At 46.7% G+C, this 11,997-nt stretch overlaps 1 protein-coding gene across 1 annotated transcript in view; it reads left to right on the top strand.

The window, feature by feature from the left end:
* The window catches only part of KIAA1755 (KIAA1755 ortholog), a 43,251-nt gene that overhangs the window by 14,785 nt on the left and 16,469 nt on the right, over positions 1-11,997 (top strand). The window contains exons 5-9 of the mRNA XM_006881710.1: positions 117-314; positions 3,330-3,453; positions 7,668-7,761; positions 8,629-8,715; positions 10,447-10,563. Of these exons, the coding sequence (XP_006881772.1) occupies positions 117-314; positions 3,330-3,453; positions 7,668-7,761; positions 8,629-8,715; positions 10,447-10,563 (620 nt within the window). The remainder of the gene's footprint in view (positions 1-116; positions 315-3,329; positions 3,454-7,667; positions 7,762-8,628; positions 8,716-10,446; positions 10,564-11,997) is intronic.

Genomic DNA, 11,997 nt, shown 5'->3' with positions numbered 1-11,997 from the left:
GGAGATCAATAGTTGGAAGCTATTGTTATTAGTGAGAAGATGAATGAAAAGACATTCCCCCCTTGGAAAGCCCATCCCTTGCTAACATCCTTTTCTTTGTTGTTGCTTTGTCTCAGCTGGATCAACTCAGACCCAAACATCTGGCCTGGCTGCTGACTCAGGCCCACTGACTGGCGCGAAGGCTAGTTTCCCAGAAGCTTCCACAGGCCCTCCCAAAAGAAGCCCCACCCAGGATGAGGCACCCCCAGGGACTGAGCCCAGAATGGGGACTCTGAGTATTGATCTCTGCCAGTCAAGGATAGCGTGCCTACCAGGTCCTGGGGGGACTATACAGGAAGGTGGAGATAGAGCAAGGGGAGAGGGGAGGCTGGAGGGTGGTCCCTGGGCATCCTCCGACGGTGGTGAGTACAAAAAGGCAGAGAAAGCCCTGGGAGCCTGGGTCTGGACCAGTCTCCTTCTGTCTCAGTTTCCTCATCTGTTCAATGAAGGACTAGGAATGAATGAAAGACATTTCTAGGTATCTGTTCTCTCATCCAAGGAGCCCTGGTGGCACAGCAGTCAAAAGATTCAGCTAGTAACAAAAAGGTTAGTGGTTTGAGCCCATCAATCAATCCCTGGAAGAAAGATGATACAGTCTGTTTCCATAAACATGAAGTCCTATGAAAAATTCTACTCTGTCCTATTGGTTCAATAAGAGTGGAAATCTAACTCAGTCCCACAAGGATAAATATTGTATAAGACTGTTATTGTAGAATGAGTATAAGGATCCAGGAGGAGTGGGAGAGGCTGGAAGCAGAGGGATGTGAATGTACAGGGGGAAGAAGGGATTAGAATTTTGTAAAGAAACTAGTAAAAAAAAAGTATTGAAGTACAATTAAAGACATGTTCAAATGTGAAAAAAGTTTAAATCATTGATTTCACAAAATTAAAAAAAGAGTAGGAGCTAAAGCAGGAGGTAAGTGGGTCCCCGTTCATCCACCCACTCAAAGTTCAGTGAGGGTGCTTCAGTGTGTATTTCCAGGATGAAGTTCCCTTAAAGCAGAGTCTTCCATAGGGATCTATGGGAACGTGCTCTCAGGAGAACAGAGCGAAGACAGCTGGACACGGCAGGGGAGGGGCTGAGCCAGGATCAGGTCTCCGCTGGAGGTCTGCCGCAGCCTGAGCCCATGGAAAGCTCTGGAGTGTGGATCGCACCACAGACTTGGTTCCACCTTAGGGATCTTTTGTACCCCTGTGCCTCCCAGTCATTAACTGAGGGATGCTGCTGCCTCTTCCTGTCTTTCTTAGAGTCTAGTGGTTCTCTACAGTCCTCAGCTTGAGGCCTCATTACTTTCCGCATTGCATCTCTGACCCTTCCATCTTGACACCTTTTTTGTACCTGTCAAAGCCTGAGCAAGTTCTCTGCTGAGGAGTCCACTGTGAGGCAGAATCCACTTGACGCCACGGCAACCAGGTTGTTTCGTTTATTTATTATGGAGCCATGTCAGCAGATTGAGCCCACCTGGATAATAAGGCAGACAAAGCTTCCCATATCTGGGTCCGTGCTCTTAACCACATCTACAGATTCCCTTCTGCATGTCAAGTGGTGGGGACACAGTTTCCAGGGAAGAGGACACTGATGACATGCGGAGTCATGACTCTGTCTGCCCTTAGACATAAGAGCCTCAGGTAGAGCTTCTGTGACCTTTTACTGAAGGCTTTTAATGCAGAACAGGGTGAACTGGACCCTAGGGGTTGAGACTCCCACCTGAGCTCTTGATTCCTGCATAACTGTACGTGTACGTACTCTGCTGTTGAGTCAGGACTGACTCATGATTTACCCTCCATTGGGTTTCTGAGACTGTAAGTTGCACGGAAAGACATTGCCCATCTTTCTCCCACAGAGCTACCAGTGGATTCAAATGTGCAGAGAGAGATATGGCCTTTGGGTTAGCAACTCTACTCACCAGGGACCAGGCGAGCATTCAAGTCCACCCAGAAGCACTTTGGAAGAAAGGCCTGGCAATCTACTTTTTAAAAGTCAGTCCTAGAACATCCTCTGGAGCACAGCTCTCCTCTCACACACAGGGACACAGGAGTCAGAGCCAGCTTTACAGCAACTGATAAAACACGTGCACACACGCACACACAGTTATATCCATTTCAAAATGTTAAAAAGTATGTCAATTTTTTTAACATGCTTGAAAGAGAGATTATTCCAGGTAAGGTAGTGCTTGTGAAGATGACCCAATCTGTCCAAAACCACATGGACTGTGAAGGGCCAAGCACACTGCAGAGTAATGCCCCCTTGCAGTGGATGGTGGTCATTGCAAGGCAGCTGGGAGAAAGATGGTTCTGGGAGTAACTGTGAGTGTGGGACACAGAATGGGCCCTTTCCCAGAGACCTGGGCCTCTTTGCCCCCAGTTAACGTCCCTGATTGTCCCCATCCAGAGAAGGGGTGCCGACTCCTTGAACTCAGCCTCATGGTCATGGTCGGGGAGTGATTCCCAGGAACAGGAAATTGTTTGTGGTGACTAATAACTGACAGACTATGTCTAGTGATCTAGTGGCCATTTGAGCTGGTGGCCTCAACGCGGGACACACCCACATCACGGGCTAGAGACAGAGGTGATGATGATGATGATGATGATGATGATAATGATGACTGTTTATTTACTTCTCTCCCCCTTCTCTCTCTCTCTCTCTCTCTCTCTCTCTCTGTGTGTGTGTGTGTGTGTGTGTGTGTGTGTGTGTACGGACCATTGAGTCAGATCCGACTGGCATTAGGGGGAGACTGTCTCTCCTTCTCCAGTGGAGCATCTGTTGGATTCGAACCATGCACCTTCAGGATTGCAGCACAGCTTCTTGCCACTAGGCCACCAGAGATCCCCTTGTTTATTGACATTTTGCTTCATGCTACCTGCTTCTGTAACTTAAGCCTTGAAATGACTTAATAAATGCAGTACTTTCATTCACTCAGCCTGTTTGACAGAGGAGGAAACTGAAATCCACAGACCTGCCCCAAAACATACATAAAATTGGTTCAGGGCAAGGAATTGAACCCCTATCTGTGTGAAAAAGCATTGCAACAGCTTTGCCTCCCAGGGTGCCAGGTCCAGAGGAAGGTGACTATTACTGCATGGAGCTGAGGGGTTCAGGAAAGACTTCTCTGAGGAAGTGGGGCTTGGATCTTAAAGGATGACTATGAGTTCAGAGTTTCCAGGAGGAGGAGAGAAAAGGCATTGTAAGCAAACAGGCCGTTATGAACAAAGGCCTGGGGACCACAGGGCAGGCTCATGTAGATGACTCTGTCCAGGCTCTCACTGCATGTTTGTCCTTTCGTCTCCAGGTGGCCGGGACAAGGCAGGGCGACCCCTGCTTCTGGTGTCAGCAGATGAGGGGTCCTGGGAAGCCCCTTGGTGCTCAGTCTCAGAGGTGACCAAATGGCTCTCCTATCTGTTCACCATTCCCAGGTAAGGGGATCCCTCTGGCCACTCCGTCCCGACTTTAGCCCTGTTGGCCAGAGCCCTGGACAGAACACCAATGGAACCATCCCATATCTTTCCATCCAGAAGAATCAGACCTAAGCTAGGGATCCAGGTGCCAAGGATACATCCAGGAAAGGGAACAGACTCAGTCTCTGCCCTTGGAGATTTCTATACAGATGAAGGTGGAGAAGACAAACAGTGCCAAGAAATCAACCAAGGATGAGCCACATTTAGGAGTGTGTGTGGCAAACTGGTGGAATGTTGTGGATGAGTGATTCTCCAACAAATAGAGACCAATTTGTCAGTGGTCTGGTCAAATTTGTTTCTGTGCTTGAGTTCATTGTTGTAGAAATGGGTTAGTCCATCTTGTTGAGGTTAGTTAATCCATCCTGTCCCTCTTTCCCAATGACCCTCCACTTGACCAAGCATAAGGTCCTTCTCCAATGTTTGGTGCCTCCTGAACACGCCTCCAAAGTTCATGAGGCCAAGGTCACCATCCTTCCTTCTAAGGGGCATTCTGCTGTGCTTCTTCAAGACAGAATTGTTTGCTCTTCTGGCCATGCGTTTCATCTTCCCTGCTAGCATCATAATGAAAGGCTTTTGTTCTTCTCCCTTCTTCTTCATTTATCACTCAGCTTTCACATTTCCTATGAGGTGATTGAAAATACCATGGCTTGGATCCGGTGCGCTTTAGTTCGGGGGTGAAAAAAATCTCTTCCGTTTTTAATATTTAAAAGATGTCTTCTGCAGCAAATGTACTCAGTGCAATAAGTGGTTTGAATTCTTGCCTGCTGCTTCCATTGACTTGGACTGTGGATCAAAGTAAAATGAAATCTTTGACAACTTCAATATTTACTGCATTTACCACGATGCTGCCTATTGGCCCAATGGTGAGATTCATTTGTTTGTTTATTTTATGTTGAGGTGCAATCAATACTGAAGGCTGTCATCTTTGATCTTCATCAGTAAGTGCTTCAAATCCCTTTCACTTTCAGCAACCAAAGTTGTGTCATCTGCATATTCCAAGTTGCCAACAAGTCTTCCTCTGGTCCTGATGCTGTGTTCTTCTTCATATGTAGTCCAGCTTCTCAGATGATTTCATTCAGAATCCAGACTGAAGGAGTATGATAAAGGATAGGAACATCCTTGGCACGTATCTTTCCTGATTTTAAAAACCATGCAGTGTCCCCTTCATCTGTTCAAACAACTGCCTCCTGATCTATGTACAGGTTCCACATGGGCACAATTAGTGTTCGGAAATTCTTCATTCTTCTCAATGTTATCCATACTTTATGACTTACATGGTCAAATGTTTTTACATAATTAGAAAACAAACAAACCACAAAACACCAAGCAAGTAAACATTTTTCTGGTAGTCTCTCTTCGTTCAGCTAAGTTCTATCTCACACCAGCAATGATATTCTTCATTCCCCCTTTTCTTCTGACTTCTGACTGTAGCTTAAATTACTGACAATTCCTTTCTAAAGTACGGCCACAACTGTTTTATCTCCAGCAAACCTTGTGACATTAATGATACTGCTCTATAAATTCTGCATTCTGTTGCATCACCTTTCTTTGGAATGGTAGCACCTGGGCATCTCTTCCAGACAGTTGTTCAGGTCTTACAAAGTTCTTGGATCAGCTTCTTGAAACATCTCATTTGATATAAATTCAATTCCTGCAGCATTATTTCTCACTAATTATTTCAGTGCCACTTGGACATCTTCCCCCAGGCTCATTGGTTCTTGATCAGATGCTATCATTTAAAATAGCTAAATCTTGACCCATTCTTTTTGGTACTGTGATTGCAGATTCTTTCCATCTTCTCTTGAGGCTTCTGGCATCATTTGTCATTTAGTCATGTAATTCTTCTGTTTTGCAATCCAAGGCTTCAATTTTTTTCATCATGCCAAGTGTGGTTTTTGCTCCTAGTTTCTACCTGCAGGTCTTTGCGCATTTCTTTATTGTGCTTTGGCCTCTCACACTGCTCCTTTGTTCAGCTTTTCTGCACCATTTCTTCCATTCCCTTTAACTACAGGAAGAATGAATGTAGGAAGTTGTTTTTTAGTCTAGAGCAAGTTTCAGAGTCTCTTCTGACATTAATTTTGTTTCTTTTCCTTGCTTTATGGTCTTTGAAACCACCTGTCACTTTCTTCATGCATTCTGTCCTTGATGTCATCTCACGAGCCATTTGGTCTTCAGTCATGAGTGTTCAATGGGTCAGATCAATTCTTCATATGTCCTCAAAATGCAGATAGGATATATTGAAGGTCGTGCTTTGGCTCTCGTGGAGTTGTTTTCATTTTCTTGAGCTTTAACTTAAACTTGCATAGGAGTAATTGATGGTCTGTTCTGCGGTCAGCCCCTGGCCTTGTTAAGACACATGCTGGTGCGTTTCTCTCCACCATCTCTGTCCACAAATCTCTGTCCACAAATGTATTGTTTCGTTCCTGTGTGTTCCATCCAGTGAGACACACTTGTTTAGTTATTGTTGCTGCAAAAAATATTTGCATTGATCTTGCAAAATTCCCTTATACAGTCTCTGAGGTCATTTCTCTACCTAGGCATTATTTTTCAACTGCCAATTCCTTGTTTCCCATTTAATCACCAGCAGGCAACTCGATTGCACCTAACAACGACAACAAAACAACGACAGCAAACTTACCAATGAGTCTCTTGCTTGGATGTTTGATCAGTTTCAGAGTGCAGAAGTTGGTAAAAATCTTGAATGTCTCCTTTGGCATCAATGATTGTTGCATAAATTTGAATAATATTCTATTAACCGGTCTTCCTTGTAGGCGCAGAGGTAATATTCCTTTCACGAACAGTTTTGTACTTGAAGCTAGATCTTGAGATGCTCTTTTTGACTACTAATGTGCTGTCATTCCTCTTCAGTTTCTCACCTGGCATAGTAGACCACACGATTATCTGATTCAAAACGGCCAAAACTCAGTCCATCTCAGATGGTTAGGGTGTAGATCTTTATGCATTCCATTTCACTTTTTTTTCATTTTCTTATTTTTGTGTGAGTGTACCGTCAAATCAGATCTGACTGGTACAGGAGGAGATTGTCCCTCCTTCCCCGACAGAGCATCTGGTGGATTGGAACCGTGCGCCTCTGGGATTGTAGTTGCAGCCCGTTTCACTTTTGATTTCCAGTTTTCCTGCTGTATCCACTCGATGTTTCCAGCTGTTTCTCTCATTTGAGTTGGGTCGTATCAACACCTGAAGTAAAGGTCCTGAAGCCAAGGTCAGCTCAGCTTTGAGGTGGCAGCTCTTCCCCTGTCATGGTTTGAGCACCTTGCAGGCTGAAGGGTCATCCTCCCACACTGCATGACCCAGTGTTCCCTCTGCTGCTCTTCTTCAGGTTTCATGGGCAATTCTTTTCCAAAGTAGACCGCCATGTCCTTCTTTCTAGTCTTAGTCTGGATGCTCTGTTGAAATCAGTCCACTATGGGCTGGTGACCCTGCTGCTATTTGAAATATCAGTGACATATAGCTACTGTCAATGTCACAGCAACACAAAAGCCACCACAGTGTCACGAGTTGACAGAGGAGTATGGGTCCTCTCTAGGACAGTTAGCAAGCATTTGAATGCCTGTTACATAAATGAGGAATGGCCCCAGGTGGCATAAATGTTTAAGTGCTCGGCCACTAACTGCAAAGTTGGTGGTTCAAGGCCACCCCGAGTCGCCTCAGAAGACAGGCTTGGCCATCTACTTCCAAAAGGAAACCTTGGAGAGCACAATTCTGCTCTGAAACACGTGCTGTTGTTGTGAGTCACAATCATTTCCGTAGAAATTGGTTTGGTCTCGATTAATCCCATCAGACACTCCTGGAGACTGTATGGAGGAAGGTGGTTTCTTTGACAAAAGAGATGCTCTGCTCAAGCAAAAAAGCTAAGTGGTGCTAGATGTCCCACCACAACAGAGACAAGTGGCCATGGCTGTGTTTACCAGGGCTGTAAAGGACACTGTATAAAGTACTATGGGAGCCCAAGGAGGGGGCTGTAGACTCTGCCTGGAGAAGAATCACGGAGGGCTTCCTGGAGGTGAGAGATTGTTAGAGACTGATCTTGCAGGATGAAGAGTTTACCAGTAGATCCAAGATTTTTTGGCAGCTGGAGCCCCTCACTAAGCCCTCCTCCAGACAGTCTGCAGTCCGCCCACTAAGAATGCACATCTCTTTGCCACTCACAGGTCTGATACGAAAACCAAGGGGCTGGTGGTCATGATTGATGCCAGGAAACAGCCTCCACACCCAACTCTCATCAGTGCCCTCCAGGCCACCCAGGTGAGTAGGAGGGGGAGGGTCCCAACCAAGCAAGGTGTAGGTCCCACCAGAAGTCTCCTGACATTCTTACAGGCAGAGGGTTTGGACCTGGGACCAGGAACCCCAGGGACCTGGACAATACCTAGCTGGGACTTTTGGTTTCAACGAGCAGGAAGTTGAGGAAAAACAGGCTTAAAGACAGTGGTTTGTTGGCACATGTAACTGAACAGGAGTTAAGTTAGTTTCAAATCTGGCTTGATCCAGGGGCTCCCGTCACCAGAACCTGGCTTCTCTATCCGTTTCTGGACCATCTCGTAGGAGGATGCTATTCCCACCCAGACACCCACTTAGTGGGAGGGTGACACCCCCTCCCCAGGGTGGGAGCCTCCAGCTTCCCATGATCTCTTACTTAAATTCAGCAGGAAAGACTGTGATATGCTCAGAGAAGCTAGTGAAAGTTCCTGGTGTTTTATTTGCTGTGATTTCTGTTCCTCAATGAATCTGTGTGGCCCGGGGAATGTAACACACTCATTGGCTTAGACTTAAGTCATGTGAACCTTGGGGACTGAGAATGGAGAGGCCAAGATATTCTCATGAAGCAACACTGTAAATGGAAGGTTAGCATATACTTTGTAGCTGGAGATTCAAGGCTCACAGGAGGACCGTCCAGGAAACTTGCAACATGGCTCAGACCCATAGCTCGCTTCCTTTCTAAAGACTTACCCATAAAGGTCTCACACAAAGGGCCCAGCCATGGAGAGCCCTACCCACCTTTCTCAGTGGCCCAGTTACCTATTTCCTAGAGGAGGAAGGAGGAAGAAACCAGGGGCTGGGAAGTTCATTGAGAGCTTGGTCAGAATGACTCACAAAAATGGCTGTCCCTGGCAGGTCTTGGTCCCAGCCTCCATCCAGGCTCTGCTCTTCCTGGGGGAGAAGGCAGCTGCTCTCCAGCTGGAGACGCTACCTGGCATCCAGGTGAGGTGCAGGCTGGAGGGCAACGTAGTGGAGGCGGGGGCTGGGCTTGAACTGTGCTCCAGTAATGGGGATAGAGAATTGCGGCATTTATGAGCTAAAAGAGGTCTTCAAATCAACTAGTTCGGGTCAATAAATGTGGGTACTGTCTGCTTCTATATAACTGAGAGTTGCACATGGTCGGTCCTAAGTCCTCTTGGAAGCTTCATCTGGTACTCTGCCCTTCTTTCTTTTGAGATGGGGACATTGAGGTACACGGCAAGAGCAGGGTTCCCCAGACTCACAGCCCAGCGCCTTTTCCCCACTACTGCCCTGCTCTGCCTGTATTTCTCTCCCTAATTAATATCGATGCTCAGTTCTGTCAGGACTTTGTAGGCAAGAACCCTGCAGTTCCCTTTAATTAGTGCCATATACCACCCTAATGAACACAGACACCGGCCCTCTGCTCTGCCTCAGGAGGTGATTTAAAAGACCTTCTTCCTGGTTCATAAATAGGCACTCGGCAAACGAGGTGCCTGCTTCAGAAACTCCAGCATGTCTACCAGTGACTTTGGGGAGCTCATTAAAGTGCAAGTTTACCTTGTGGTCTGGGATTCTGTATTCCCACCCATGGGAGCAGCAGGCAAGCTATCAGACGACAGGTTGCACTAGACAAACCTGCTGCCAGAGATCTCCTTAAAGTGCTAAAGAGCAAGAGCATAGCCTTAAAGACTAAGGTGTGTCTGACCTAAGCCGTGGTGTTTTCAGTTGCTTCGTATGCCTGTGAAAGTTGGACAATGAATAAGGAAGACCGAAGAATTGGTGCCTTGGAATTGTGGTGTCAGTGAGGAGTTCTGATTATATATCATGAACAAATCTGTCTTGGGAGACATGGAGCTAGATTGCTCTTTAGAAGCAAGGATGGTGGGACTTTATCAGACATTCTTTGGCATGTCATCAAGAGGGGTCAGCCCTTGGAAAGAACATCTTGCTTGCGAAATAGAAAATCCGAAAAAGAGAGGAAGACCCTTGATGTGATAAATTGACACAGCGGCTGCCGCAATGGCTTACATACAGCGGGCCCTGTGAGGGTAGATGGGTTGGACAGGGATTTGTTCTCCTTTACATAGCGTTACTACAAATTGGAACCAGCTTTATGACAATTATTAACAACAGGCTGTATGTGGCAGGGCGGCTGCTAGTCTAGGAATCACACTTGAGAAGGAGGGATTGAAGGTGGTTAAACAATCATACACAAAGTTGACCCAACCCTAAACATAAATACGGGATGCAGTCACCCAGTCCATGTCTTGAGGGGCGCTAGAAGAAGTTAGTAACCTCTCCTATCAGCCCCAAGAAAGAGACAGCACATTGGTACATCACCAGAGAACAGGGCAAAGATTGCAAAGAGGATTCATCACTAGGGCCAACTTCAATCAACTTGTGTGATTACCTGGAGAGCTGTGCTGAGAAAGAGCTCAGCTCAGAGGGAACATGTGCTGTGATTGATTAATGATGCCTGCCTTGGGCACAGGCGAAGACAGCAACAGTCTAAACGCTATTTATTTGACATTCCTTAACCAGCGTCTGGCTCTGAATTTTTATTTGTCAGGGCTCCCAGAGAAAAGCTAGGCTTTCCAGAAACCAACTTTTAAATCCGGAGACTGGCCTCAGCTATGGGAATTGAATGGTGCTAGAGCAGGGATCAGGGCAGGACTGTCTCAAGTACTGAGTCCTGATTCTCCCTTTCTGCAGGTGGAGGTGCTGACCTCAATGAAGGCCCTCGGCCACCATGTGGACCCAAGCCAGTTACCCACAACTCTGGAAGGCTCCTTCCCTTACTGCCACAGCGAGTGGGTGCAATTTTTCCAGGTGTCTACCATTACAACCTCTAACTCTGGACTCTCACCCCTCTTTTTCTCCCTTCACTATCCTGCCCCATAACAATCAAGCTAAAAAGATAGTTACTCAACAAACATTTATCAAGAGGATACAGAGTGGAATGATAAAGATCTCAGATTCTGGGGCCAGGTTGCCCAGGCTCCGATCCCAGGTCAGCTGTGTGACCATTGGTAAGTTTACTCACCTCCGTTGAGCCCTGGTTTCCTAATCTGTAAAAGGAGGCTGATAAGAGTGCCTCTTCACGGAAGATGCATTGAGTTAATTTGGATAAATAATTTAGCAGAGTATCTGGTGCATACTGAAGTGTGTCAGTGTTAATAGGAAGTTAAATTTCCAGGCATTGACTCTGTGGAGCTCAGGGGTCTGATGGAGGAGGCAGATGTGGTCCCTCTGTCTGAGGGAGGAAACAAGGGAGTTGCCAAGGCTGCTTACCCACATGAGTTCTATCCTTCCTCCTTGCAACCCCGAGTGGGATATTTCATGCTCAATTTAATACAGGAGGAGCACACAGAGGTGACTTGAGAAGTAGCTCATGGAAGATGACAGACGTAAATGAGGCTGAGCCCAGCACGCATCTGCCTGTCCAGGGCTGTCCCTTTATCAGAGGTGCCCAGTCTCAACATTATTCACGTTCTGGGGACTCTGGTGGGAGAGGAGGTCACTGCAGCCTGTTTTGCAGCCTCCCTGACCTCTCCCTGTATATGATGGCAGCGCCCTCTAGTGGCAGCAACCAAAACCAATATCTGGCACCGCCAAGTGCCCCCCTTGAGAACCATTGGCCTGATACATGGTGGTGTGTTGATTTGCTTTTTGTCTAGGGAGGTGTTTATCTTCGTTTTTCTTAAATTGTTTCCACTTTGTATAAGTATTCTTTCCCAAAGCAATCGGAACACAAGTATGTGTATAGTGAAAAATCTTTTTCCTAACTGTCCCTCCAAACCTTCAGGTTGCCTCTGCAGAGGCATCACATTAATTCAGCAGCTTAGGAATGATAATTTGGTTGTAAAACCTTTCCTTCAAATGATATCTTACTCGCAAACCCAGAGCACAAAGCTGATCATGACACAGCGGCCAACACTGTGTGCTGGGCACGGTCTGAAGAGCTTCACAAACGAAGCCATTTCATTCTCACGTGACTCCGGCACAGGAACTACAATGATCCTCATTCTGTGGAGCATAGAGAGGAGGCACAGAGAGGCTAGGTTCCCTCCCTGAGGCCTCACAGCCACCTGAGGCCTCACAGCCAGGAGGTGGTGGAGCTGGGCTGGAGAGACCTAGCGAGGGATGCCCCATAATTCTGCCCCCTTCACCCTTCTTATCCTCTCCCCCTCAAAATGTTTGCACCCACCTAGAAGTAGTGTCTTCTTCCCCTTTTGTCCCAATCCCAACACTGCTGGTTCTACA

Source organism: Elephantulus edwardii, unplaced genomic scaffold (genome assembly GCF_000299155.1).
Source record: "Elephantulus edwardii isolate Elephantulus edwardi_28Jun2011 unplaced genomic scaffold, EleEdw1.0 scaffold00015, whole genome shotgun sequence".
Taxonomy (NCBI): Eukaryota; Metazoa; Chordata; class Mammalia; order Macroscelidea; family Macroscelididae; genus Elephantulus; species Elephantulus edwardii.
The sequence above is the reverse complement of the archived record's forward strand: the minus strand, read 5'-3'. Positions and strand labels throughout refer to the sequence as shown.